This window comes from Ambystoma mexicanum, chromosome 7p (genome assembly GCF_040938575.1).
Source record: "Ambystoma mexicanum isolate Mex_15411 chromosome 7p, UKY_AmexF1_1, whole genome shotgun sequence".
NCBI classification, from domain to species: domain Eukaryota; kingdom Metazoa; phylum Chordata; class Amphibia; order Caudata; family Ambystomatidae; genus Ambystoma; species Ambystoma mexicanum.
The window spans coordinates 669,096,682-669,120,912 of NC_090939.1; the positions used below are offsets into that span (position 1 = coordinate 669,096,682).

The 24,231-nt window shown below is 43.0% G+C and overlaps 1 protein-coding gene across 7 annotated transcripts in view; it reads left to right on the forward strand.

The window, feature by feature from the left end:
• The window catches only part of NAXD (NAD(P)HX dehydratase), a 454,387-nt gene that overhangs the window by 103,775 nt on the left and 326,381 nt on the right, over nucleotides 1–24,231 (forward strand). For 3 of the 7 annotated variants that reach the window (XM_069636749.1, XM_069636748.1, XM_069636746.1), the window contains exon 2: nucleotides 16,289–16,666. The exons of the other annotated variants lie outside the window; for them this stretch is intronic. In XM_069636749.1, coding sequence (XP_069492850.1) covers nucleotides 16,289–16,666 — 378 coding nt within the window. The remainder of the gene's footprint in view (nucleotides 1–16,288; nucleotides 16,667–24,231) is intronic. 7 annotated transcript variants of the gene reach the window in all.

The window sequence follows — 24,231 nt, forward strand, 5'->3', positions numbered from 1 at the left end:
CCAGCATCTCCTCTCACTCCTTGTACTCCTCTACACCCATCCACGGGCTCCTTTTAAACCCAAACCCCAGACACTCTTTGCTTCATTTTTCTCTGGTCCTCTGTGTGAAATGGTAAGATTTTCCATGCTTTTCTCTGCACTTTGTAATGTGATTATGAGTTGGTGTGCAGGAATGAATCAAAGAGAGTCTCGGCCCTCATCTAAAGAGGGTGGCAACTACTTTACCATAAATAAGTCAGTTGGCTAGCTCTGTTGGACATGCCCAGTTCAAGATATAGTCCATCTTTCTCCTCCAAGTCTCTTGTAGCAAATGTAAGCCATCCCTCTCTGTTCTAATGGTTCATTTTCTTCTTCTTGTAATCCCTTTTACATTCCATGAAACTATACTAATTCCGACATAACTATCCCTCAATATTGCCATATTGTGGTGGACGGGCACCAAGTCCAGCCTGTCGGGTGGATAAATACTACTTTAGCCCATCAGCAGTGAATGCAAGTACAAACACTGTAGGGAAAGCCCAAAATGGATTGTGTCCAGCACTATTCAGAATCGATCTCAAAGCTCCCAGGTACCGAAAGATACACCCACCTTTAAAAAAAAAAAAAAAAAAAAAAAAAGAAAATGTAAACATATTTTTTCCTGTTTATACTTTATTTTGGTCCTTAGATGTGAGGGTTACAGGCCAGCTTTGTACCCCCACCTCACTGCACACTGCCTTGGCTCACTGTGGCCGTGGCACCTGTCCTCTGTGGTAATGAAGGGGGTGCCCAGTCGAGGTTATCATGGACACCTCCACACCTTAAATTATGCAGCAGCGCGCCTTCCACCGACTGTGCTCCTTTTCAGCAGACTTCTAGTCCCCTGCAACTGAACATTTAGGAGGCAGTGCCCCATGCAGCCCGTGCAACATACTGACATCATACAGGGGGATCCTTGTGGGCTTGTCCCAAGTGTTCTGGCGACGGGAACTCTCCAACAGCAATTCAGCAAAGCCGTTGAAAGTGGTTGACATTTTCTTAATATTTAGCCAGCATTACTTTCCAAGCCCCACCTCAGAATGTCACAGAAAATGAAAAATGTCTGTTGTACTGGCCTCTGTTCCCTAAAAAGCACAGAAACGGCTTGCAAAAATCACAAGGCAAGTAATGTAACCACTGTGGCAGAGATCCTTGGAGTCACCTGTCGGACTTATCCTTGTGAATATCTCCATCTTCCTTCATGCCCCAAACTGTGAATATGCCCCCGCCTGAGCCATGCAGGTGTTCCATGGGGTTCTTTAACTAAACTTAGTAAGAATTACTCTACTTTCATGTGATCTAAAAAAGTATGTCGGCCATCAGACACAACTTTAAGGGAAGCAGGGTATGTGATATAGTACACTAGTTTGTGCTTATGGTGTTTTGCCAATTCCTTGTATCTTTGAAAAAGTGTCATTTTCTCCATAACCTGCTAAAATCGGCAAAGAACAACATCTTCTACTCTATGGACCTCAGACTAAGTTCTCTGGCACTCATTTTCCTTGGTTTTTCACTTTCTGCTAGTTTAAGGCCCTGTGACCAGTGGGCTGGTTCCACCTCAAAGCATTATCTAGGTGGCATTTGTAGCAGTTTAGGGAATGGTATTTTATAAAAAGTCAATAGGGTTACATCTATCGTACCCCCTTTGAAAACTAGAGTAGTATATTATTTCTTCTAGAAAAGTTCTCTTCCTTTGACTCGCTATAGTCTTAATTTGTCAAAATACTTGCTAGAATGAACTTGCGTTATCCTGCCGACTGTTATCCAATGCAAAGAATATTTTTTTCAGACAATTCAAGTGTTTTATGACCATTTGTAGTACATTTAATACAATGTCTTCAAATGAAGTGAAACTAATCACCACACAGAATTCAAACTAGTATAGAACTGACATATTCTTAGGAAACCATTGATGTATATAAAAACATATATACCAGCATACAATTTCAGTATACATTATTGAAACCTATATAGCTAAATAATCACAACATTGTAAGACGATTGCATTGCTAATTTGTTTTTATTCAGTTTGCTATACTTCTTTCATGGCAGACAGACTAATTTATTTGGACATTCCTGCCTTGCTTTATTGATCTATGTTTGACTATAGGGATTGTCTGTTTATCCCCAATCTTGGTCAGAGTCTGATCTTCATGCCCAGATCCGAATGTGTTCCATTTGCCACCTGTAATAAATAATATCTATATAAACACATTATTCTTTATTTGGTAAGATTTCATACTACACAATTTTGTTGATAAATTCCATTATTGGCTTAGACCAAGGATTAGAGGGGAGTGTTGTTCAGATTTAGCTAACTGAACTTTACTTGATGGACTATTAAGATACTTAATTAGTAAATTCCTTCATAGGTAATGAACACTTATTTTGATAGAGAGAATAAACCTTCTTTCAGTGTAATCTTAAAAGGCAAAGAGTAACATGGAATTTTCAAACTGAGCAGAAAATTCTTTAGAAAAAGATTAACAAATTCAAATTAAAGATATTATACATGCAATGATGGAATTGTCATGAGCACATATACCAGCCTTGTTTTAATATTTACATAGTACAACCTATTGGGACTGGTTTGTCAGCAACCCCTATTTCTCCTTTATTAGGGATCGGACATCAATCTGGCACTGTCCCTCTAAAGGGAGGTGGGGGGGAAAGGTAAATCATTGCTTGCTTTCTATCTAAGTTGAGTATCAAATTGAATATTCTTTAGAATCATTAAATGCAGGTCACCTCGTTTTAGTATGGATGGAGAACATTTTGGCGTTTTTATTTGCAACTGCAGTGCCTTTTTAAAAAGGGGCTCTGTTAAGTGTCTCACAATGGTGTGATGTCAGTTGTATTGACACCACCTTGCATGACTACGACTCCCATAGTGACGCACTTTCACTCTTCAACGTCCCTATGTGTGTACTGTATGAGGTGGTCTTCGTAATTTTTCAGAACATTTGAATGAAAACAAATACTTAGTTATTTCTTTAATTGTAATGTAAATGCCACATTTGATGGTAACAGAAAAAAACCTCCCAAAATATTCGATGTCCTTTCTCTTTAACAATCTTGTTTTCCATTGATTTTTAAAATGTAACTTTTCAGGGTCCATCAAACGCATGTTTTCATAGGAGGGAAGACCTAACCCGACTAGCTGATTCAGATTCTACTGATGTAATGTATCTCTTATATCTGTGTCCTACTTTGACCAGATTCATTTGGCATCTCTCTCAAGCTGTGCAGCCGGGGTTGGAATAGTTTTGCATATATGTGCTGCAGTCTTCACCCTTAGCCACCCATAACTTTAAGGAGATCTGTACATTCCTTCAATGTCTTTAGTTGTTGGTAAGACAACATACATTTCCAAATGCTTAGCCTGTCTATCAAGCCCTTAGAAGCTAACTTAAATTATAGAAGGATTCCTGCCTGTTAACATTTGTAGGAAGAGATTGTTGTGGTCTCGGACTCCAGTCTCTGAAACATTTGCCTGCAAATGTCAGATTCTTGATTAACTGTTTGTGATTTAGAAATAGGGATCTGCTTCTTCTTCTTCCACAAACTTCTCTAACCGGTATGCAATTCATATATTTTCTTGTCTATGTTTCCCTGTCTGAGCCCAATAAAGCCAAAAATGCATGCCTCGCCCATTAGCACCAGTTTAGTGAGCTGTCTGCCGTGTGCTGTGCATTTTGGCTCTTTTGAGCTGATCCCACCTATCTTTATTGGTCCTTGAGGAGCAAAGTACAGTTTAGTTCATCATATACAATGTTGTATGAAACTGAACATAAACAGTTATTTGATATCCAAATTGGTTTAGGTTAATAAGACTATAATTTTAGTTGATAGTGTATATGAAACACATTTGTTCCCTCGTATGGGGAAACCTTTACCTGAATCTCTTGTACTTCACCTGCTGCTGTGCTTACGATCTGTTAGCACGCAAGACCCTGCAATATACATTGATCTGCTAAACTTAATTTGTAGAGCTTTGTTGGGCTCAATTCAGACGAGAACTGTTTCCAAGTGTCCCTATTTTTTATAGGTGCACACCAGTGTTGCGTATCTCATAAAAATAATGCATGAAAATGAGCAAAACTGTCACTGCGACACGCTTGTCAGTTTAGAAACGGAGAGTTTGTTCCTTCATGCTAGAGCGTAACTACTAGTAGTAGTGTAGTTTAATTCCAAGATGGAGCTGCCATCGGAACCTGCGTTTTTTCATAACGTCGAATGACGATCCCTGCTTTGCCTTGCCACCCTGTTCTTGCTGGAAGCTTATCTGGTGAGGCTCACTCCTCTGCCCTCTTAATCTCCTTTGTTCTGTGCATTATCCTTCATTAATCCATTATACGGTCTCTCCAGGAGTCCTTTCCTATATTATCCCTTCCATTCCAAGTTTCTTCTAATCCATTCCTCCAGTATTCAGCTACCACCTGCCTCTGCTACCTCCAGTATTCAATACTATCTATCCAAGTTATTTTTTTCTGCCACCGGCCTTTTGCACTAGGCACTGGTTCGAGCCTCATTTCGCCTCTTCCCTCAATTTGTCCCAAGCAGGTTGGCAAGTTGGCTACCAGTAGGGATTGTCCAGATCCCTTCTCAGGCCGGCTACCTTCAAGACACAAGGAGAAAGAGACTTTGCGAGTTAGAGGTGTTGACAGCGCCATTTTAAAGCAGAAATGGCATTTTATTCAGAAAAAGAGACATAAAAAGGTTATTTTGGAGTGCAGTAGATCAGGATGCAGTAAACTGTTTGGACATTTTTTTTTTCTCAGGTTCAACGAAGGGCTTAGTAAAACCATTCAACTGAGGCAGTACAAGACTCCACTCTTAGTGTAAGTTTGTACCACCTGAGTTCAGGGTAGTGTAGACAGAGGAGCCAGGCTTATCTTAGGAGGGAGAGAGGGCTTTAGAATCAGTAAAAATGAAATTGTAATACAAATGGTCCAAAGAAACACTGAAACACTATGTATTGTAAAAATAAAGGATTTATTTAAATACAGGTAGGCCCAGATAAATCTAGGGGTAATTAAGTACTATACATTATATGTAATAACAATTATCAAAAAAACATTATCAAAAAACACTATACTTGAAGGTGGACAGACCAAAGTATAAACCTTATTTGGAACACCTAACAGGACTTCTAGGGAAGTTGAACCATTTCATACACATTCAGTATAGGTCACACCAATGGTTACTTTCAGACTACAATCAGTAATGCAAGGGCAGTAGACCCTATCAGTTGTACAGTGACTGTTGGTACAAATCGCATAATCAGTTAACTGGACAGTATACATTTTGTGAATAGTGGAACACTTATTCCAGATACTGTAAACATCTAGAACTACTAGGTGAGTAAAACGTAAGGATGTAATATTCAATTACAGGTGCTTTTGAGATCAGTGAAACACAGATTGAGATTAGCAGTAATTCTTGTAATTTATTTTTGGATGGCATACAGCTAACTCAAGGTAAGTAAAACCCATGTAATTTTTTTATCTCGCAAGGAGTCCAGGTTAGATCTTTCCCAGCTATACAAGTAACTGATTCATGAATTATAAGGGACAGACTCTGGGTTAGATCGCACAGGGAAAGTAAACCCTAATGTTACACTTTACTGAATGACTCAAAAGTTTTTCTAGGTAGGCAACAATCTAATACAGACTTATTCTGGACAGGCTAACAGCAGGTCAGGGGAAGCAAGATCCAGTTGGGGAACACTCGTACAATAACCCTGACAGGAATAATCTGGTGAAACCAACACATTACTTTTCGGAAGAGGCACAACCTAGTCTCAGGTGAGTAACAGACCTTCACATCTACCTTCTATTAGAATGGCAAAATGGTTTCTAAGGAAAGAAAGATGTTAACCATACTTTTGAGAATAGTGCATCACACATCCAAGATCAGAACGAACTTTTACAACTGTTAACTCTTACCAACCAACTCTTTACAAGTAACTTTTTAAAAACCTATTTTCTTTTCTAGGCCAAAGGCCCAATCCCTCAAAGGTCTTTCCCTGGTTCTTGGAGCATGAGTGTTCTCAGTGGCAGAACAGGGGTCACTAGTGACCAACGGACCGTGTCAGAATAGGTTCTTAAGTAGCAAAGGGTTATTTAGGAAGCCTGGGCAAACAGGTAAGTACTTTACTTCTAGGGTTAGAAGAGGGTCCTTGGGCTTCACAGAAGACACCCTAGCAAGATTCTAGCAGTAGAACTGGGTGCACTGGGACTGAGAGGCCTCCCCATCACAGAAAACACCCCACGCCTACACAGAAATTCTAAGAGACTTAAGGTAAGTACATACCCATGCCAACACAGTACCTCAGCATTGAAGACGCTTTTGCAGCAGGAGGACATCAGGTTCTGCAACCAAATACCTGGTCAGTTGATTCCTTGTCGTGGTGACTGAAAACGAGGCCTCAGAAGGAACTTTGCAGCAGGGATCAATGAGGAAAGCTCTAGGCAAGGTTATCCTCGCGGCTGAATGCGGTTCGGAGGGTTTGGCGCCTTTTCAAGGAGCACAGAAGAAGACAGAAAATCGCTGTTGAATTCTCGTTGTTACAAAGGTCCAGCACTGTGGTGAGGGGACATTTCGCACTCGATTCGTGTCTCTGGAGATACACCAGGATGCCCACGAAGTTTCCGCGAAATTCGGAAGACCGTGCACCGCACAATGGCTCGAGGTCCCAGGGTATTTGGGTATTGCAGAAATGCAAGGTCGCAGCAACATGTGGGATGGCTCAACATGCAGGTCTTGAGTCTAGTGGGTCTCGCCAGGCCCTGATTCAGGGTCGTCGTATTCAGAGTCCCCAGCTCGATTGGAAGGAAGGGCTACAGCAGGCTACGGTTACACAGCAGGCTCTCCGGTTGCTGAAAATCGTTTCAGCTGCTTTTCCTAAGTTCTCTTTGTTTTCGGTTCCAATAGTTGACTTTCAGCTTTCAGCTTCCAGGTTCGCAGTATTTAACAGGAACTACAGCACAATGTCTGCATTCTCTCCCTGCATTTTGAAACAAGGGGTGGTCTGGTTGTCCAATCGGGACAGCCAGCCCCCCACTGGGATTTGTCCCCATTCAGGCAAGGAGGAAGACAAAGGGCTTTGGAGTTTTGGACCCCTCCCTCCCTCGCTTCCTGCCTTCAGACAGACTGGAGCCTGAGCAGGGAGTCCAGGGGACTCCCGCCGAAGATAAAAATCACACAAAGGAATTTCCTTCCCTGGATGTCAGAGGAAGGAACAAGAAAGGACAAGAAACACTAAAATGGCGAAAAAAGAAGACGGGGCCGTTTTGGTAAAACGAGCACAATTGGGTGCCTTTACTGCAGCTCTGAACACAGCTCGCAGTAAAGATGCACTAAATTAATACAATGGATCACTGCTGTGATCCATTGAAGGTAAGCTTGTCCCTGTAATAGAATTGTTACAGTTTTAGTGTGAAAGGGGATACATTGTATCTCTCCAGCACTCCACGTAAGGTGGGGTGTGCTGGTTTCAGCGAATAAAATGTGAAAGCGATCCAAAGATCCTTTCTACCCTTGGGAACTGTAGTTCTCTCAAGGTTAGTCAGAGAAAGTTTAAAAGGGGAGCTCCTACGGCAACCCAGCAACAACAGGCACTTATTGCCAAACAGTTGTTAAAGAGGATAACTTTAAAAAGACACTATGGAGAGTCTAGAAAATGACACCCATAAAGAGTCCAAGATTGAGGTATAAAAGGAAAAAGTTCTGGGGTTGACCCAGGTCAGGAAGATTTACCATTTCTATGAAAATGTTACCTAACAACTGTAATAACAAAAGGTTTTGTCAGCGGAAAGGAAAAGGGGCAGTTTGACAAAATAAAATTGTGGCAAATATGCCTATGGAGAAAGAAAGACTTGGATCTGGCTCTCAAAATTCATTGGGGTCAACCATGCCTTTCTGCAGTGCCAAGCTGTTGAATGTGGGATGGAATGTGGATGGAATCTAGGTTGCAGAGAGTTCCAACTGCCAAATCCCCCCCACCCCATATTCTCACTCAATCCAATCATTTGCTTTTGAAGCCCAATCGCTGATGACCTTTACTTTAAGGTATTTCTTTTTATTCTGTTAGTATTTTGCCATAGCAATACACATCACTACATCTTTGTATTCCGATCAGAGCGTGTTGGGGCTTTTATCTTCCTCTCTTCCTGTGTTGCCATTGCTGGTGGTGTTAAGCCTTCCTGGGCTGAGTAATGCAAGGATGTTTCCAGCAAATTTGACCTGACGTTGCTATTGCGTGTCTCTTACTAGCAAGACTTTCAATGTTCTATCTTGTACTGGCTGGTTGAGGCTGATGTGGTGAAGGCAGGGCTATTTTCTTTTTTTTTTTAAAAAACCTTCTATTGGTTTTGAAAGTACAAAGCAAAAACCTTTTACATTTTCCAATTTCCAACATATTAAAATAATGTCACTTTTCCGTCTTCTATGAGTAATCTCATCTTCGTTCTTTTCGCCTTCATTTATCCCTTATCAGCTTCCATTCTGAGCTGAGTAGTTTGCTGAATACATATTATATATTCTTTCTTCTTTAACACAAACTTCATGGCGGCTGCTAGAGTGAGTCTAATTGTACCCCCCATCAAAACATTTTCCTACCATTCTTCAGCTGTCCGTGTTGGGGATTGTTTTACTTGGGCTCCCAGAAATCTTGTTGCTGTGAGGAATTTAGATGTCACAAGATGATAAAGGGACTCTCCTCACAAGGATCATTACAGTATCTGCAGTGGGAATCCTGACTCGGTATTTGTTTTCGGGTGAGCAACACCTCTCTCGTCACCAGGACGTTCAGCCTGCATCTCATTAGCAGATCTCTATACTAAGCTGATGGACATTTTTGGAGGTAGCTTGGGAGCAGACTTAACCCTTTCAATTCACATTTTAGGCTAGGCTGTAATTTGTCTTTACTCTAGCTTCTAGTCTTTCCATCCAATCAATATTTAGTAGTCTCTTTTTCACCTTATTTGGGTTCATTGTAAGCCAGTCTAGGGGGATGTCACAAGTGTCCAGGTATGTCTTGCATCTCAACTTCCAGCGGGCCAGACTTTTATCATGTCCCTCCGTTGCCATATTAAAAATGTCAAATGGTGTAGCGCTGTTCTCAAGAGCACACTTTATATACAAAGAGTTTTCCACAACACAATTGATGCTAAAGATTGCAGTCACAGTTTTCATATCTTAATGCATTTCCTGCTAATGCATTTGGTAATCTCAGAATCTTCTTCCAGAAGGTTCCCTCCAGGACTCCCCACATTTTCCAGGATATATTCAACAGGGCTTCAGCCCCATATGTCAGTAGTGGTAGTACCTTTTTTTTGTAAAAGGTCACAATTGGTAAGATGGGTATGCTTCCGTATTGTCTCTGTAGAGCTTTCCCTGGTTTATTCATTTTCCAAGTTTCTCTTTCAGCATCAGCTATTGGCTTTTTTCATCTACGTTTTTTATTGATCGTTACTCCTAGATAGATCATGAAGTTTACTATTTCCATCTTTTGATTTTGAATTCGCCAAGTGAAAGTTGCCTTTTTTTTTGCAGAGTGCCTATGTCATTATTAACATTTTGGATTTCCCCACGTTTATCTTCATCCCATTTTCTTTTAAGTAATCGTTGGAGGCATCTAGTCTCTGCTGTAAGACGATCGTGGTCTGGTCAATGAAGACCAGAATATCGGCGTTAGAGTATCCACGATATCTCTCACGATTTCATCTTGGTTGGAAAGTCTCTGATGTTTCTTTGCGACTCTTTCAGATCTGACATGTATAGGCTAAACAGGAAAGGGACCAGTGTGCACCCTTGTTTTATGCCTGCATATGTTTTCATTTTCCTCGATGGGCTTCCATCTTCTGAAAGTCTCACCTGTATTGAGGTGTCTGTATATAGGGCTTGTATAGCCTCTAGCAAGTCAGTGGGGCACTTTCATCCCTTGAGTTTTGCCATAAGCGTTCTCTATCTACCCCATCGAACGCTTGCTCCAGGTCGATGAAGGCCAGATACATTTTCGTCTTGGTTTCCAGGACTCTCTGCTTCAGAAGGTTCAGTATGAATAAATGTAGGGCTGTCCCGACTCAGCACCCTTATGAAGGCAGTTTGTCTGAGGTCTAGTTGGCCCACCTTTATGGCCCATGCATTCAAGTCTCAGAAGAATAGTTGCAAATAGTTTCCCTACTGAGTCTAAAAGTGCAATTGGGCGGTAGTTCCTTGGGTCGCTTCGGTCGCCCTTTTTGAAGATCGGTCCTACGATCGCCGCACACCAAGAGGATGGTATTATTTTTGTCTTGATAATTTGTTGAAATAGCCTTGTCACCAGATCTCCGCAAGCCTTCTAGTTCACTAAGTGCATGATTTGAGCGGCCATGAGTGGCCAGCCGTCCTTGATGAGTTTAGTTTGCCATCATCCACCGTATCTCAGTAACATTCAAGATCCCATGATTTATTTCCCTGTTTCTTTGCTAGGGTTACTTAGTTCGCCTTTCTTACTAAACAACGTTGTGTAGCGTTCTTCAGACACCTGTCCCATCATGTATATCGGCTTGAAGTTACCTCCGTTGTTGATTATGTCCCACAGGTTTCTTGTGTGTGTTAGAGCACAATGCTTTCAGCGTTTTTTCGGCGTCCACTTGTGCTCGTTTTGCTCTAGTCGCGTGGATCCAATTCCTGTATGTTTACATTTCCTTATCCTTTCAGTCATATCAGGACCGTTTTCCTTTCTTAACTTTCTCACCTTGGCTCTAAACTTTTTTCTTTTTGTCACCAAGTCATGGTCATAGGCATGTTTACGGGTCATAGTAACTTTTCCTCCAATCTCCTTTCGCTCTTCAAACTCTTTCAATAGCCAACCATATTCTCCTTCACACAACATTCATATCTTGACACTAATCTTGGAATTTACAATTGTATTGTTCTTAACCTGTTTTTACCCCAGGTTACTTCCACTGGGCCCATCCGTTTTATTTTCCCTTTCTTTACTGTGGGCATTTTTAGAGTAATAGCTACGAGGTCATGATCACTTGTGTTTTGATTCCTCACTTCAAATTTCCTGACCAAGGCCCAAGTATTTTCAGATACGAAGTAATAGTCAAGATCCAATGGATAGGTGCCTCTTCCCCAAGTACATGCTCCATGTCTATCTCCTTTAGTTTGGCCGTTGAAGATTGTCAGATCTCGTAGCTCTGTCTCTTTCACCCACATGTGTGCTCTTTTCTCCAGACATGTATCTATTTGCGGTTTTCCCTCTTCATCCCTCTTCATCCAATAATCTAATGTTTAGTTCTCCACATGTAATATGCTGATTCTTACTTTCCACCATAGCTTCATCCATTTGATGTATTATAGGTTTAATAAAGTTATTCTCACATATCTTAACCCTCCAGTATGTGTTAATCAGCGTTATTTCTATTTCCTGATTCTCAATTTCCTCATTTTTACTATCTGGATTTGGGATTAGGATTCGCTGTCCCCACCACCGTTGGACCACTGTCCACCTTTTATCACTGTCAAGAAGCCGGAATATGGTCTTCCCGTTTGACCTTTCCAGCTGCTTTCAGATATACCTCTAAACCCTCGCAGACTGGTTTAGATCTTATCCAGGTTTCTTGCAGGCAGAGTATATCATAATGTGTAGGTGTTCTCACCTTTCCCGAGAATAACGTTTTAAAGCCTCTTGTATTCCAAGATGCAATGCTTAGTTCTTCTCCCTTCTCCACATCAGTCTATTGGTTTTTGGGTTTTGCAAGAAGTTTTTTTTGGGGGGGGGGCGGGGGAAGGGGGGTGACGCATCCGTTTTTTTAAATCTTTCGCTCTGCATTCCATCTGATTTGCTGGACTTTTTTCAAGCTGGACGTCCTCACTTTCCTTTCCAACTGTAGCCTTAGTGTTTCTCGGACTAGCCCTCCACTCTTGTTTTGTTTTTCTCTCTAGCTCCTTCCTCCCATTCTTTCTAACTCTAGGTACCTGCTCCTCATATTTCTTACAATCCGCAAGATTTTGATTCTGATGAACCGAGGTATAATTTACCTTATGATCACTTAACTCATACTCTAATGGTAGGTTTCTTTAATTGGGTGGGATTTAAGATGTAATATCGCCCATTCCGTTCTTTTCTCATTTACAAACTCAACTACTCTAATGTCGTCTATTGTGACATATCTCATCGCCGGTATGTGTTGGAGCAGCTTCATTACGTTCCTGCGATTTAAGATGGGAGTCTTGGATCCTGTGATTATTCTCTCGAGTCAAACTATTTTATTTTCCAAGCTAGTCTTATTTTCTCTCTCTTTGATGGTTGAATCGCTATCAAGGGATTTTTCACCTTCCTTATTTCCTCCTCCACGACTGCAGTTTTTCCTCTTGGTCGTTACTATGGTCCTTCTTTTTTCTTCTAGCCTTTTAAAGACTGGATAGTTTGTAGATGTTACGCTAGACTTATGTTTCTCCTTATAAGGATAGGTTGCACCCTTGATGTTTGACTGGGCTTTTCTTTCTCCTTATGGCTTGAGAACTGCTCCCTAAGCGGGACCCCTGATATTCCCTTTACCTGTTTTCTATCTCAGCCCACTCTGAGCAGCTTGGATTATTCCATTCCTCATCATCATTGCTCTTTTCTATTATTTCTATTAAGTCACTAAGGCATGTATCCGAGGCAAAGTCATTCTCTTCCCATTTCTTCCCCTGTATCTTGAGTTGTTGGGGGTCTTCCAACTGTGGTACGGTACAGGTGCTTTATCCGTCGGCATCGCCATTTCTCTTCTTGGGTTGTTTTGGGTTTTGGATTATGTTGACCCTTGGGAGTTCTTATGTTTCTTAAAAATGTGCTGGATCCTTTAGATTTCCTATTTCCCCCCCCCCTTTTTATCTATTTGGGGTTGATTCAACAGGCTCCTCCCCAGCCTTTTTGATGGTTGAGCCGCTTGAAATATTGAAAAGTGTTTCCTTCAATTCCCCCTTTTCCCAGGGTACTTGGACTTTCTTTCACTTCCTCCCCTTTCTCCCTCAAGCTTTGATCCACATTTGGTACGGATTCAATAATCGCAGCGTTTACCGCCCTCCACTCTCATAGCCCACTTGGCTACTGGCGGCTTTAGTCCTTTTTTGAGTATGATCTTCAATCAAGTGCACTGCCTTTCACATCCTGTTCTCTGGATTCTGTCACGTTCTGATGTTGGGCCATATCCTCTGTTACTTTCGGCTTCACCTTTCTAGCCCCCTCACTTTTCCATTGGCTCTGCATCCATTTACAATCTTCTACTACAGCCTCCATTAATGTGGTTTTATCATTCCCTTCTCTTCTAGCCATATCGCATAAGCGATTTTGCTAATTAATCAATGCTTCTGTCTCTTTGTCTAGTCTCTCTTCCACTTTTTTTATGAAGCTTTCCATACCTATTATTTTCGAACGTGCCATTTCAATTAGCGTGGTCTGGTCTTGTAGAGAAGTGTTAATAGCTTCATACAGTTTCATAAAAGGAGCTATTGATCTAGTTAGGGCTGCCATCACTGAATGTTGAATGTGGGTAAGATCTTCAATCCTTACATTTCTTGCTCTACAATTCCTTCTACATTCCTGAAGTGATTCTTCAAGCAAATTCCTTGAGGTTGTAGATGGGGTAGAGCTGTTGCCGCTAGAGGGGCTGATTCCCTGTCCTGAGCCAGCATCTTCACACCCTAGCATAATGGGCCATTGGTTTGTCGGGTTCCTTACTACTCCTTGCAGCTCCTTCACCTTTTCCTCATCCGCTCTTTGGGGAGTTTCTGGATTTACAGGCATCTGCCCGTCTGAGTTGCTACTTTCCAATTTCCGTCTTTCTCGCTCTGAATCCATTGATTCCCTTGGAGTCAGTCCTTTGATTTATTGCTCCCTATTTCCGACACTGTTAACCGATGCTATAATATAATCTAATGCTGCAATTTTGTTCTTTATTGCTGACAGGCTTTTCCTCTTTTCTAATATTTATTTCTGTTAATTCCGATAAATCTCGTTCAAGCCTGGCCGCCAGTGCTGAATTCCTTAGCTCTCTGGGCTGTGGGGGGCCTATTATCGCCTTTTCTTTAATGTCATTCACTGGGGTTTTCCCAATGTCGCCCGGATCGCTTTCCACAACTTCCCGCCCATTATCTAGAGCCAGATTAACAAATTGACTATTTCGTTTTCCCATTTTATGCCTTTTGCCAATTTTTTTGGTGCCATTCCAGATCCCTTCTTTCCTCCTTTTTCAGGGACTCGAACAACTCTGGGTCTAAAGCCTGCATTACTCTCAGCCCAGGCTGCCATAGCTCTTCACCCGAGTCATCCACCAGTTCAGTGAGCCCGAGTACAGTTCCATGGGCTTTTCCACAATCGACCTGAGGGTTTTGGATTTTATTTATTATCTCCTTGTGATCTGACTGCTCACTCTCTTGGACTTTCTCTTCTCTGGCCACTCCCCTCTTCTGGGGGCGACCACTCGCGTACTGGGTGTATAATGGCCTCAGTATCCCCTCTTGTTGAAGGTAGCATTCCTACCTCCTGGTTTGCACATAATTTGCATTGTTGCCTTTCCATTACTAGATGATTGTCCTCTTTCCTCGGTGTACACTGCACTTCCTCCATTTCTAGGGATCTCTCCCCCGCTATGCCACTGCCAGTCCAATCCATAGGCTCCTCCCTCCTCCGTAATTGCACCGGGAGTTAAAACTTTGCTTTGAGTACAGTATGGTGGGAGGTGTTCTCAAACACAATATCCCCCTCTGTCCCTTCCTTCATTATCCTTGACTCCAGATGCGTGTGTTCGCAATCGTGCTCAGCACTTCTCACTCCCCTATTTTCTCCTGATTTGCGCGTCATCTTGCAAGGGGTTTCCTGGGGATTGCCGCCCTCCAGTTCACTGGCTATCCGACCTTCGGATGCTGACATCTCCAGATTGGGTAGCCAGAATGGATCTTTCATCTCCATATTGGTGAGCCTGGGGCATAATTGGGTGGCAAGGCACGCCGTCTTACCTGCAGTCTTGTTCGGATGCTGTGCTGATCGTTGGTTTGCAGTGGCCGCTAAGCCATTCTCATCCTATTTAAAACACGGGTGCATCTTGGGGTCCTCCGCTGCCCCTGCTAACGCCAGCCAGCACCACTTGAGCTCCGCTTTCTCGGTGTATTTCTTTGAGTGGTAGGTGTTTTCCGGTCACACGGTCTCCCAGCAGCACTGCCTCCAGCTAAATTAAAGGGCCGGTACAGCACGCTTTCCAGTCACACGGTCTATACATGGGCAAGGCTAGCTGTGGCAGAGCCCTGGCAGTCTAAAAAAACTGCCCATGTGCTGGAGGAGCACTGCCGGTGCTCCCTCAGTTCCTCACGAGTAAGTACCCGACATCAAGAGCCTAACAGGGGAGATTAACACGCTGTGAAAGAAATATGTGCAGGAAAAGTGTCCCTCCTAAAGCAGAACAGCCAGCACCAGACTCCCAAATGCTAACATTCTTCATGTGAGTATAGTTTGCGGACATTTTACGGTTAGGGTATTATCATGAATGAACTAAACAGTAAGGCCAATGTGCATGATTTGCTCAGAGCTTAAATCACTGCCACCGATGTGTCCTATTTAGAAATATGTGTTAATTCTTAAATTCACCAAATGCCATGATTTTATGCAAGCACCAAGTAGCTAAAGTGTGCTATTTGTTATCCTCCTCTTTCTCGCGGGTGATTTCGGGCTGAAGATGCAAGGAGCTGCAGGTGGACATCCCGCCAGGGTTTTTTTTTTTATTTCTGCGTCCACGTTTGCCTAGATGGAGCATGTTTCTAGCCACACCAATGGTGCAGCTCCGTTGTTTTGCATCCCTTCATGGGTAGTATCACTGTTCGGGATTCTTTTTGCTGTTGCTCTTCATATAAACACAGTCCACATTTGTTAATTCGCCTTCCAAAACCTGCCAACAAATATATTAAGGCTTCCGGCGGCTAAATTAAAAAAATAAAGTCAAGTGAAGGGGAGGGGTTCCATGCCCTTTAGTAAAAAAGCATTTGCATTTTAGTCAACTAGTCAGATATGATCCTATGAAATGTAGAGCACAGCTTGTCAAGTTTAGATGTGGTGAATTGTGCGTTTTCTTGATCTTCAGTGCATGTACCTTGTCCTGGGTGCGTGCGTATGGTGTGTTTTAGTGATTGTAATGCAGGATGAATGTTATGTATGTAGTAGTTATGTATGTATTTACTCTTATCTATACATTTACCAGGTATTGTCTTAATGTCTAAAATACAATTACTATTTTTATAGGTTTTAAACAAACCAATTCTCAGGCCAACTCGCCAGCTTTCCATCGTAAGCGTTTAAAAAAGTGCCACACGAATATGACTTTAGAGAAAATGATGGACAAATTCCTTCAGCAAAGTGTGGATTCTGAAGAGAAGTTTTACAACTATGAGGAACAGCGGCTCAACATTGAAGACAAGCGCAGGGAGGCCGAACATGCTCGAGAAATACAGATGTTGCAAATGTTGGGACAAATGTTGTCAGGAATTTCGTCGACCGCACTGCACAGATCGCAGCCCAGACCATCTAGTTCGCCAGCACCTCCACCTCAGAGGGGAAACCATCGCTCCTTTTGCGATATCCTGAATTATAGCACCGTAGGAGCTGCTTCTTCACCCATAGGTACAACACCCTCAAGTTTCAAAGACCTCATTTTCACACGCATTTGACGAACAAGTATGATTTACATTTCTTTCCAAAGCCTTATGGAATTATTTTTTGAAAACTTTAAAAAAAAGTTTGTATGTTTAAACTAATTAACTATTCTGAATAAACACATGGGCCTCATTACGGGTCCGGCGGTAGCCCTGCCGGTTCTACTGGCGGGTTGCCGCCAGACCCGTAAAAAAATAGTGGGCACCTGACTTCCCGGTGCCACTGGGCTATTCCAAGTCCTGCGGCCGGGAAGTCCGGCGCCGGTAATTTTGTTAATCCCCATTCCCATAGAGTCCAATAGGACTCTATGGGAGTGGGGACACGGAAGCACCGGCACTGTTAACAATGACGGTGCTTCTGTGACGGTTTTGCCTGCCGTGACCGCTGTGCCCTGGCAGGATCAGACCTGTCGGGCACAGCGGCTCCGGCAGGCAAACCCGTAGTTTGCCGGTCAAGAAACAAGGGTGCCGGTGAGCTTACCGGCACCCTTATTTCCAGACCGGCAAACTTGTATTGAAGCCCATTGCCTTTTTTCCTACCTGAACCCCACATGAGTAGTGACCAATTAACGGCAGACTGCTAAACTGACCTTCCTTGTGTATTTTGTCCCCTATCGTTTCACTGGTGGTCTACTTTTTCTTGATTTAAAGGAAAAAAAAGTTTGTGTTTTTTTCGTGCCACCTAGGCCCCCATTGTTTGTTCTCTGCTCCCTAATAAGGTCAAACTCTGACTGCATCTTACTTGTCAATTAAACCCATGGTTGGCGCCTTATCAAAACACAATAAAAGAAACATTGTGTGAGATTGGCTGTCCATCTCCTAGTAATGGCTTTTTTGTACAGTTTGTCTCACTCGTTGCAAATATGAACAGCTTTTACACAAGGCATCCCCTGGGTAGTCTGAAACACTTCAAAAATTAATTTCTTGAAATTAGAAAATTGCTTTTCCCATTGCGTTTAAAATTAGGTTTGTTTCTGTATTTGAATGGCACATGATGTAAAATAGCTTAATCTTGCATATGTTCTTGGTTATTTGCCATGTTTGGTACTCGTAAAGAAAATACATTTACAGGTTATGTTGTGTTGATTTATATCGTGCACTGCTGTCATTTGCATGGGCGCTCGCATGGCTCTGAGGGATAGGATAGAATTTGTGCTCATCTGTTAATGCGTGCAGCACCAGGAGGAACTGGCATCTGTGCGTGTGAACTTTCTGGGTGTGCTTTATGTGCACTGGACTTGTCCATAAGGGTGGCATCCAAGTTGTTTGCCGTATTAGAGAAGAGTGTGCGGTTTGGGAGTTTTTGGGTGGGATGTTTTGTTCTACCTGCCCTTTGGGCGTGTGTAGTGTGTGAGGGTGTGGAGACAAGAAGGGGGATGGTAAGTTGATTTCAGGTGATCTCTCGGTGTTGAGTAGTTTTGTCAGTTCTTCCTTCTATATTGTCCCGCGTTTGCTTTCGTTCAGGTGTATGGTTTGCAGAGTGGCGCGCCTAAACTAAATCTAAACAAATACATCGGTACAATTCAAGTGTGGCTAGATTCAAAAGCGGTGGATGGCAAATCAGTATGGTTCTATTGTGGTTAAATTCAAAAGCAGTGGGTTGCACTCCTAGTGTGGCTGGCTAAGTGTTAACCAATTTATGCTGCAGCAAAACTCAAATGTGGTGCAATCCACACAGCAGCATCATTCAAAATGGGGTGAACTACTTTTGGGACACCCTGGTGGACGAAATGCAAAAAGTGGTGAGATTTAATGTAACAAGCCCCTTGTTATGATATGGCATTTATAACACTCCTATACACTAGTGTTTCAAGGTGCGATGAGGCAAGGGAGGGGGAACAGAGGGAAGACAGACAACGATCTTACTAGGCCAGGTGACTTTGAGATCGCGCAATTGCAGGGGTGGGGGGAGGGGAGAAGTGCAGAGGGAAAATGGGGGACAGGGCAATGCAGTACATAGGATAACAGTAAAATAAAGACCATAAATAAAGTGCGGTCAGCTGGTGGCAAGGGTAAGGGCAGACGTCAAGGTGTCAAGTGCTGGTGGGGGCTGTATGGATACAGAAACAGTCCCCGGGTGCAAGGATTGCCGGGGGGGGGCGATGCAGCAAGGCATAAATTAGTTTTCAAATTGATTAGCAAATAAACCTATTTGATTAGCAATTTTGTACTCATATTTTAAATGTCACCAGAGGTTAGTTTTACCCTAAAACATACAATTAGCAAGAATACAGCATTTCTATGTACCTCTGAAGTAATACATTCGTGCAATGAGTGTAAAATGTAAAGGTTCACTGCATGAATGGACTACATAAATGGATCTGATTTAAAAAAAAAAATAAATAAAAAGCTCAAAACATTTTTCAGTTCAAGGCTCTGTGCAGCTGGGTCATGCAGCAGTCAGTGGTGTATCGTGCAGTGTCCATCTCAACAAGACCTCAATAAAAACGCAATTGTGCGTATGTCCTTTTTATTTTATTAAGTTTCATTTAACTAGTGTTTGGCATAAAACAGTCCCAAGCAACTGCCCAAGATGAAGACAGCAGCTACAATGAGTTTATGACAAATTGGGGACATTAGTTATCTTATTCTGCAGAACCAAATGGCTAGATGCCAGTCTCTTGGTCTGCCCAGGTAATTGAGGCCCTGATGCAGCATCTACCAGTTACTAGGGCCATAAAGTTTCATCTGCGAGACAAATGGGCCCAGCAAATTAACATGTAATCATCCATTTGTGGTCTGGCTTATTGCAAGACAGCAAAAATTGGGATGATTTAAAAGATCAAAATAAATGATCTAAAGAGGGAGTGCTGTCCCAGACGCCTAAAAGCCAACAGAAAAATCATCGGGCTGCCCAAGAAATCAGAAATCTCTTCTCTAAACCTATGGCGCAAAGGCACCACATTTTGTGACTCCACGCCATTGTTTGAAGTTCTGAGTGGCAAGTTAGCAGCAAATTGTGCAATGTAATGCCCCTCAGGCCACCAACACTGCCTAAGGATAAATAATGCACATTTCTGTTCTTGCCAGCACACTGGTGTGGCTGGGTTGGATCAAATAATTTGCCCAGGATCACAGTTTGGTTAAGTAGTGAAGCCAGAATTTGCCAGCAATTTACCACATACCTTCCAAGCTCTAATTAGTACACATTTGCTTTGTGTTTCAAGAACCACAAAATGGTTTATTTGCAAAGACACAAATTACTCGAAGCAACCACCTTTGGGGGAGTATTTGCACCGCCCTGAATATAAGACTAAAAGTGATAGCCCCATAACACAACCTGCTTGCAAAAGACCTTTTAAATATTGTTCCATTCTTTAAGGCGCTGCCTATGGCACCAACACAAAAGATGTTTTTTTTAGTATAAAAAGATGGGCTACGTTTTTCTTACCACTCTGGTGACACTTTGTTTGTTGTCAGTCAGTGTGAAGGTTCACTCTTTCCTGTTATCGTCCTCTACAGACACATTGCAATGTCTACAAAACGGACAAAGAGCAACTGATTACCCACAGCAATGTGCTTAAGTGGCTGGAAATGTGTCCCACCGGAACGGGTAGGAGAAATATTACTGCCAGCCACTTGCTAACAACAAGCTCTGCAATTGGGGACAGCATCCGGGTCGTTCAGCCTTTTCATTTGATAAGGGCCATGAGCCTCAGGGATGTCCACAGCAACTTCCCCATGTTGCCAGTTTGCAGTGTTATACAATAACACAGCAATGTATATATACTTTTGTTCTGGGGCTTAATGCCTTAGCTGCATTTGCGGGAGCCCTTCCGGCCGTCACCCTTGCGGTATACAGAAGTGTTATCACCTCGTTGCCTTTTCACACGGGTTCCTCCACAGCAGGCACTTGCTGACATAGGCTTTATATAGGATTTATAGCTTTTCAGTGGGTATTGTTTCAACTTCCTGCTGCCTGGCCGTTTAGTGATAATCGGCGGCTGTTAACCCCCCAGATTATTTTTGTCATTTCATTGGGTAAAATTGATGTGACATCTATTGTGATGGCATCATATGCTACTTACTATTTTTCGAAACTGGTCCCAGAATGTTGGCATGTCACAGTCTTGGATTATCTAGATGGATAGCAGTGTGCTTTAAAACTGCAGTTATCTGACATACGAAGATGTTCCAAAATGGATCAGGTGTCACTGGAACCCTGGCTTTCAGTCTCGTGGCACCTTAATCACGAGACTGAAGGAATATCTAAAAGCCCTCTGCAGCACCATGCTGTTATTAGTGCAGGGCCTGGGTGCTTAGAAAGTGGCAATTATTTCTACCCACTTTCTAGCACCCAGGCCCCCACTAATAACAGCCTGGTGCTGCAGAGGGCCTTTAGATAATCCTTCAGTCTCGTGATTAAGGTGCCACAAGCACTTTAATCACGAAACTGAAAGCCAGTGTTCCAGTGCACCCTGATCCATAATGGAACGTCTTTGTAATGCCCATCAGGCCACCATAGGGTGACCAAATTTAAAAAGTAAAAAACTGGGACATGGCAACTAACATAAAAGTAGGACTAACTCTTGAAAGTGGCTGTCAAGGCCCTACACTTAGTAGCGTTTGGAGGAGAAGGGGGTTCAAGTGTTGCTGTTCAAAGAAACATATATTATAATGCATTTATTACAAACTAGCACAATCTTAATTTGTAAAATAAAGCATTTCTTCTGTGCGAGTTTGTGCATTGTTGCCTGTAAGCTATAAAGACCTATTACAAAAAACAAGAGACCACTGCTGTTTCCAATGGGAACATAATCTTGAGAAAGGGGGACACTCCTGGCAAAACCGGGACGTCTGGTCACTGCACACTTGCCAAACCTACAGATTTAGGCAGTAGGCTACTTCTTTTTAAGCAGTCCTACTGCCTACAGATTTCAGTGACGGATCCTACTGCTTTTCATGGTGGCAAGTAATTTATATGACTATAAGGCAAGCTCCAGGACAAAGCATGCAATACACTAGTCTGTCCGTACAGTGGACTGGTAGGTGATTACTTTGATTGGGCTCAGACCAATCCACTGACCTGACAGCTACGTGGCTGTCCTGCACTCTGGCCGGGACAACCCTTAGGTGAACCACCAGCGAAGGCAAGTGGCAGTCTGTAACACCTTCACACAACATCTGCCTATCAGACTAAGGGGGGGTATCGGTCACCATGTCATTCAGTGTTCAACTTGCAATAAATATGTACTGCCTGGGCTGCTGCTACAGAGCAGTGGCAAACATTGCCCACCAGCTCTGTGTAATTACCTTCTGTGAAGTTAGGTAATTGAATTTGGTGTTAAGTTACCATTCAGAATTATGCAGTTTTAACATTTGAACATCTTTCCATATTGTTCTGTTTGATGGGTTGTGTATTTTAGAATACTTCAATGGTGCTAACAATGTATGCTATGTATTTTCCTGTGATGTCATTGTTATGGGAATTATTAATTTTTGAAACTTCAAAAATCCTACATCTTTTTGGTCACAGAATGTTGGCAAGTATGTCACCGTAGGCCAACAACATAGCCTGTTTGCAGAGGGCATTTTAAATATTCTTTCAGTCTCCTGATTAAAGCACTTGTGGCACCTTTAAGAACTAGACAAAGAAAATGCAAAGTGCCTTCTGGAGCACGCTAGGTTATTAGTGCGGGCCTGAGTGCCTAGAAAGTGGCAGTAAATAAAATTTCTCCCCCCCCATTTGGGTGGGTGAGATATTGTATACTTCCACTTTCTAAGCAGCCATGCCTGCAGTAATAACTTAGCCTGCTTGCAGAGGGCATTGTGATTAAAGCGCTTGTCGCACCTTTTATCACAAGACTGAAAGAAAATGTTAAATGCCCTCTGCAAGCAGGCTACGTTATTACTGCAGGCATGGGTGCTTGGAAAGTAGCAGTAAATAATAATAAATCTTCCGCCCATACGGGCAGGAGAAATATTATTTACCGCCAGTTTCTAAGCACCCAGGCCTGCAGTAATAACTTAGCCTGCTTGCAGAGGGCATTTCAAATATTCCTTCCTTCTCGCGAATCATGAGAAGGAAAGAATATTTGAAAGGCGATCTGCCAGCATGCCATTTTACTGTGGAGCTGGGTACTAGCAAGTGGCTGGAATTAATATTTCTCCCACCCGAATGGGCAGGTGAAATATTTCTTCCTAGCCGTGGCCACTTAACACCCAACCCCGCAGACAAGGGGCTTGCCCTCCTCCACGCACCCCAGCATGACTCCTTACCTCGGATGGAAGCCGGGTCTATGAGTGGAGCTGGGGTGCTCCTGCTGAAGTCTTTTCTGCGTGACTTTGACGCCACCCCCGGGCTGGGCTCATACATTGATACAATGTATTTAGCCCAGCCCGGGAGCTTCTGCCTGCTGCCTGCACACTGTCAGTGCACCGAGAGCAGAGCTTAAATAAAAAGGCACAGTAATCTGTGCTTTTTTTAAGCTCTGCGCTCGGTGCCACAAATCATATATCGCAGAAACTGCGACATGATTCCAAAATTAAAACGCAAACCAGTGGAATCTTATCGCAAATTGCGATGCGAGACCGCTTATTTTATGCCTTGTGCAGGTGTGCAACTGGCCGGGAGGGCACCTGGGCCCGAGATCAGGGGTAGCCAGGTAACCCGCGCAGTTATTACAGTTTCAGCCAGGAGATCAGCAGGGGAGAGGAGGAAAGAAAGGTCTTGAGGTGCTTCCGGAACCGGAGATGGTTCTCCTAAAGTTTCAGAGAAGCAGGAAAGCTGTTCCAGAGGAAGGCACCAGCAGAAGAAAGGGACCTACCACCAACTCGTTGCTTGGAGAAGCGACTGACCCTGAGGGAGTTGGAGGTGGATGGGCGAAGAGCTCGAGAAGGAAGATATTTAGGAAGAGAGTTGACGGTATTGTGGCCCTAGGCCCCAGATGGCCTTGTGGACATTGCAGAGGGTTTTGAACTTAATGCTCGCCGCCACTGGGAGCCAGTGCAGAGATTTCAATCCTGCAGAGATACGATCCCTGGGCTTGCGGTCAAAAACAAGTATTGCAGTCCTGTTCTGGATTAGTTGCAGAGGGCGGAGAGTAGAGGAGGGCAGTTTGAGAAAGAGGCTGTTGCAGTAGTCCACCCTAGAGTGAACCAGAGCTCTGGAGACATGAGCTTCTGGGGGAAGGAGAGGAAAGGAAGAATACCTCAAAGGAGGTGCAGCTGGTAGTGTGACTTCTTAGAGGAGAGAAGGAGAGTGAGGAGTCGAAGATGACCTAGAGGTTTTTAGCCTCAGAGGTGGGAGCAGGAAGGGGGCCAAGGGACGCCGGCCAGAGAGTGACGGGAAAGGAGGGGGCAGGTGTGCCGATGAGGAGAATCTGTCTTGCTGGCATTGGAACACCGTGGGAAACCACTATGAAGGTGTGGCACAATAAAGTAGGTGGTAAGATTCAATTAAGATGTTCCTTACCTGGAAGTGGCTGTAAATGGATAAAAGATGCTTGGTTGGGCTAGGTAACTTATATTTTTAAATAAACATGTTCCTGTATGTTCTAACTATTTCTAATTCTACATATTCTGAGCCATTAG